Consider the following 5,670-nt stretch of genomic DNA (forward strand, 5'->3'; position numbering starts at 1 on the left):
ACAGAAGGAAAGTGTCACCAGTACACCATGCCTTCTTTGGGCTCACTACTATGAGGAGCTGCTTGCATCATTTCCCCTCATCGCTATTAGGAAAGAGGGAAGTCTGGGCGTCCCTGCTGAAGCGACCCGACCTCGGATAAGCGGTAGAAAATGGATGGATGGATGGATGGATGGATGGATGGATGCGACACCTGAAATGGAAATGCCATTTTGTCTCTGAAAGTCAGCTGTAAAGACACGAAGACAAGAAAGGAACCCTGGAAAAAAGTCCTTTGACTTGACTGAAGTTGACCATTAATTATTACGATTGTGATTTTTATTTCCGAGGAGATCACGTCAGTTTACCACATTTTACCACGATCAAATTAACGAACATATACCGTATGATTGGCCGTCACAGGTGGCATTGCCTCGGGTTCCGGGACAGCGCCGTGAACGCAGCACACGAAGGGTAGTAAATGATAAATCTCTGATCCCATTTGACAGCGCATACATTACCCTGGATATCATAAGTCTAAAAACCAAGACTAGCCACGAAGGCGACATGAGGACCATGACTTCATTGGCATCATTCAGGAGAAAACCGTACCAATGTAACATACCAATGTAACAACTAAAGATTTTGACATCCGAAGTAGCATGCACAGCCCTCCGGCCCTCCGCCGTGATCAATAATATGACCAATGTGTCGCTCTGACGAATACTGCGCCTCCTCTGCCCGAACCCGTCGGTGACGTAAACTAGAAAAACAACCTAAAGAGCTCCACTACCGAGTTGGCCTATTAAGCAGCGTGTTCGCTGATTGGCTGCAAGGCGGCTGGCGGCGTGGCTCTCAGTGAGCGCGTGGACATAAATTGCACGCGCGGGCTTCGTCGGTCGGTAATCCCGTGGGTACGCACGCGTGGAGGAGGAATTGCTCAGAACTTGCTTAGAATCACAAGGTAAGAGTTTGACAATACGGCTCCTAGTCTCCCGTAATAGGGAAGCGGCCATTGGCAGAGTGATGTGTTTTTTTTCTGTCGCCCCTCAGTCCATGGCTCTCCGCGCACACCGCAGCTGCGCTTGGATGTTGCTTCTGGGAGCATGCGTGTCGCTGGCAGCTGGAAGCGACTGTGCGAAGGAGTGCGCTCTCTGCGTCTACCGCTTGCTTGCGCAACACTCTGCTTTCTCCACTTTGGTAACCCTAGGACACTTTTCTCTTCATTTATCTCAAAGGACACCCATGTTCATGGATACCCGATCAAACCTAACTGCGGACCACCGCGTGCATTCGGCCAATAGATCAAGTTACGCAGGTCGTGTAGAAATATGAATCATAATTTTAAAAAAACCTTGGTTTTTTTCCTCTTTCGTGCATATGCCAATTAATCAAGTGCAAAAATTCAGTACTGCTAGAGGTGAAACGGGTTGCATCAAATATCCCCTTTTGTTGTTGTATTTTGTATTTATTTAAGAGTTTGGAGAAGAAACGGCACCATTTCAATTGAAAAAAAACCAAAACAAATCTTCTTCCAAAAATGATCAACTAATATGTTAGTTTAACACATTTGAATCGTGTGCAAGCGACGTACATCTTGAAATGAAGTCCTTTCTTTCAAGTGACTTTTTCAGTCAACATTCTGATGTGAGGGAGTAAAGCACAAGGAAATCATGAATTATTTTTTAAAAAATGGTTTGGATCTAATCTAGCACTTCCTCCTCAACGCAATAGCTATTTATTGTATACTTTTCATCACTGCCCTGAGAGGGGAGCGTAGCATCCCCCCGCCCCCCACCGCCCACCAGCCCTGAAGTGCCAATATGTCCTCAACTCAATTTTCCTGTTCATTAATTCTGTCTTCATAAGCCAGCGGCAACGAAAGCTCAGCAAGAATCCATTCTCAGTGCAGACCAACAGGAATTTCTCATGGTTCAAATGACAAATAGGAGATTTGGAACATATTGTCCTCTCAATAGCCCCCCCCCCCCCCCCCCCCCCCCACCCCCATGCAGGCCACAGTAGGTGTTCCTGATGTGTTTGGAAGAGTGGGAAAGAGCAGCATTTGAACTCCACTGAAAATGGTGTCCTTGACTGAGGAGCATGCTGAGTGCTTTGTTCGTTAGTGACTGCCTCGCACGTATTGGAGACGCATTGGGGCTTTTTTCCATCGGATCTGTTGAGCGTCGTAACCGCTCCGATGTCGAGCCGTTTCTTCTGTTTTCGAACGGCAGCCGTTCCCCAGATAACAATAGCCCCTCTTTTTCTTTTTAGTTCAAGTGCCAATTCGGCACGGCTCGGCATACGGCCCGAGGAGGGGGGCCTAATGAAACCAGGGTAGATTGAATGGGTCACGTAGGATTGACAATCCCCGAAGGGAGTGGAAAGGAAATCGATTTCCATTGAATAAAAACAATCCTTTGAATCAGCCGCGAACAATTTTATTGTTGAGGGCATCACTCCGAGTCTGGACTGACAACATTTTGACATTTTTTGGCCTTACATTTAGAATTCCACAAAAAGTATTAGTGACATGTATGTGAGGTTAATTTCTCATCTTGATTTCTAGACGCCGCTGGCGGTCGCCCAATTGCTCCTCGTTGATGGGGCAAACCCAAATAATCCATTTCCCCTGAGGTCAACTCAATGAATTGCAATCAAATGTAATCCTTCCAGCAAACGATGTGTTTACTGTTTCCGTATGGAAATGACCAGTCCGCCAACAACTGAATGTCGTAGTCGTAGAATCTCCTATTGTCTGAACGCGGAGGAGCGAAAGCCGAGGGTGCCGAGGGTCTCGCTTACTCATCAATACCTCAAACACAGCGGAAAATGAAGGAAACCCCTCACGGAGCTTAAAACCTGCTGTGAATTTGTGCAATTGGAAATTTGTGTGAAATGACCCGGAGACCCGGTTGAAAGAGGTACCTCCCCGGTTAGGTTTGCCGAGAACGCTGACATACGGGTTTCCACAGTGGCTGCACAATATCAATGGCGTATGCCCTATGGGTTCCTCTGGCAGATTGCCAGTCAATTGCAGAGACACAGCACCAGCCCCTTTTATCCAAGTATACAGGCAATTGCCAGTCTTGAGTTAGCCAAACATAGTGTCCATGTTATTGGTCTGAGGGAGGGCACTGGGAACAACCCGGACGAGCACCAAACATGGACAAACTTCTTGCCGTGAGACAAGAGGCTCTATCTTCGTGACTGGTGCAAATCCGGAGCTGTGAGTAGGCGGGCTCGGACTGGTTTTGCTAAGTTCATGGGCCGGCGTACCCCCGGCACATTTAAAAGTGGGACGTTTGCGTCGCCGTGGGTTTCGTCACAGCCGGCTTCAATCCTGTCCAATCGTAGCAGCTTCTTTCATTCCCATTAAAAGCGCTGCAATAGCCTTGCACGGAGACGTCCCTCTGTGCAGCATTTAGCGGGTACCCTCATTAAATACAGAAGGAGTCGGTGACTTAAATATCCGTGATCCACGCACTGAACGTTCATTTCTAATGAACCCCATCCATCCGCACCCCCGTAGCTGCGTGCCGGCCAGTACATGGGATGATTTCAAAAACAGAATAATGTTCGTCGTAGGGCATCCAATGAAATGATTTCTACAATGATTACGAGGGTCGGTCGTCCAGCACACGTGTCCACACACGGGAGCTCGCATGTCTTTCTGCCTGCATGCGCACTGATCAAAGTCACCAAAATCGGGGTAGACAAGTCCACCGAGTGAGTCTCGTGCTTGGACGTAAATCAACACGTAGCAACAAAATAGCGCCCTATATGTACGAAACAGCACAATCTTTTTCTAATCTTCCAAAAGGGAATCATTTATTTTTGACGTTTGACAATGTTATACCGATAAAAAACACTGACATGAATCATTAGATTTTCAATGAGTATGCAGCACAAAGACTTTGTTTGAATACGAGTGGAAAGAGTTGATCATTGATGACATTTGTTTTCTCAGACATGCTCACTTGAGTGCGATGGCGAGTTGGACAGCGAGAAGCTCCGCCTCTGCTGGAACATCCTCGTGGACGAAGCCAACCATGTTCCTTTTGATGGGGTCCGAGAAGAACCCGAGGCAGCCGGCATCGTTACAACTAATGACGAGGATGCATCATCACCGGGACACCAGCTGGCCAAGAAATACGGCGGCTTTATGAAGCGTTACGGCGGCTTCGTGTCTCGGCGTTCTTTTTCAGAAGGGTCGTTAGCCGATTCCGTAAATCAAGATGAGGAAGAAAAAATACGGCTGGAGATCCTAAAGATCCTTAATACGGTGTCTGAGCGTGGCAGAGAGGGGGGCATTCAGGATCGCGAAGCTCTAAAGCGGTACGGAGGCTTTTGGGGGCGTGCTGATGACGGGGAGGTCCAGGGTGACCTGCTGGAGGCAGCGTTGGGTCGTGGATTGAGAAAGCGTTACGGCGGGTTCATGAGGCGTGTGGGCAGGCCCGAGTGGTTGGTGGACAGCAGCAAGAATGGGGGAGTATCAAAGCGTGCGTGGGAAAATGGCGAGCTACAGAAAAGGTATGGCGGCTTCATGGACTAGGAATCCAGAGTGCAAACCCGATTCACGTCTGCCGCAGATAATCCGATTATTCGACATTTGGCTTTGTATAAAGTGCTGCTGCTTCAGTGGGTCCTGTGATAACATTCGAGATTTGGATGCAATCTGTCAAAAGCAATGTTTGGCTGTTTGGAATTTCAATATATTGTTTATTAAAATACTGTGTTGATCGAGGCCATTTGGGGGTGTTCTGTGTACTTTGACAAATGAATGAAATCCCATGACACATCATTTCTTCATATATCTTTTGAGGGTGTGTGACAACTTTATAGCCCCGACAGTAAATACACAATATTTAATATTACAAGAGAGCGATTCATATTGTAGAGTTTACAAATACCGCATATCCGTAATACAGTTTTAGTATGAGGTGTATCCATACACCTGCTTCATTTAGATAAAGCACGTAGCACACCAGGAAAACTCTTATTCCATTCTCATATTTCCTCACAGACACCCTTAAGTCATGATCAAAAGCAGAAGACTCACTTTAAAATGGAGTGAAACTGATGACTTCTCGTTGTGCCCGAACCTGACAATTCCATACAACTTGAGCCATCACGGTATACAAACCCTTCATCCATCCATCCATTTTCCGAGCCGCTTCTCCTCACGAGGCTCCCGGCTATCTGCGGCCGAGACCCTGAACCGGTCGCCAGCCAATCGCAGGGCGCATAGAATCAAACAACCATTCGCACTCACATTTACACCTACGGACAATTTAGAGTCTTCAATCAACGATACCACGCATGTTTTTGGGATGTGGGAGGAAACCGGAGTGCCCGGAGAAAACCCACGCGGGCACGGGGAGAACATGCAAACTCCACACAGGCGGGGCCGGGATTCGAACTCCGGTCCTCAGAACTGTGAGGCGATGAGCTAACCAGTCGCCCACCGTGCCGCCCCATAAATATATTATGGGATGGGTTTTTTTTTTGTAATGATTAGCACCTCCCTACCTTATCACTAGACTGACAACACAGGAGACAGGGACAGCTACACTGACTACACATGACGAGTTCTTAAATAGGAAAACAGTAAACAGCCTGCTTCTAATGACTAGCGGTAGACGATTTCCTGTGTCGTGACCGGCTTTTGAGAAGGGCAATAACAGGTCACA

General features: G+C 47.5%; 1 protein-coding gene across 1 annotated transcript; it reads left to right on the forward strand.

Annotated features, from left to right (window-relative positions):
• The first annotated feature begins 790 nt into the window (after positions 1-790).
• On the forward strand, positions 791-4,724 carry LOC133488678 (proenkephalin-A-like). Its single transcript, XM_061796855.1, has 3 exons — positions 791-941; positions 1,031-1,177; positions 3,948-4,724. The coding sequence occupies exons 2-3, from the start codon at positions 1,034-1,036 to the stop codon at positions 4,530-4,532; spliced, it is 729 nt and encodes a 242-aa protein (XP_061652839.1). The 5' UTR covers positions 791-941; positions 1,031-1,033; the 3' UTR covers positions 4,533-4,724.
• The last annotated feature ends 946 nt before the right edge of the window (positions 4,725-5,670 follow it).

This window comes from Phyllopteryx taeniolatus, chromosome 14, assembly GCF_024500385.1.
Source record: "Phyllopteryx taeniolatus isolate TA_2022b chromosome 14, UOR_Ptae_1.2, whole genome shotgun sequence".
Classification (NCBI taxonomy): domain Eukaryota; kingdom Metazoa; phylum Chordata; class Actinopteri; order Syngnathiformes; family Syngnathidae; genus Phyllopteryx; species Phyllopteryx taeniolatus.

What these genes read in the sequence shown, in the direction of transcription:
- LOC133488678 (XM_061796855.1), top strand. Translation starts at nt 1,034, where the DNA reads ATGGCTCTCCGCGCACACCGCAGCTGCGCTTGGATGTTGCTTCTGGGA. An exon ending in ACTCTGCTTTCTCCACTTTG is followed by an intron (nt 1,178 to 3,947) that starts GTAACCCTAGGA and finishes TTGTTTTCTCAG; the next exon opens with ACATGCTCACTTGAGTGCGA.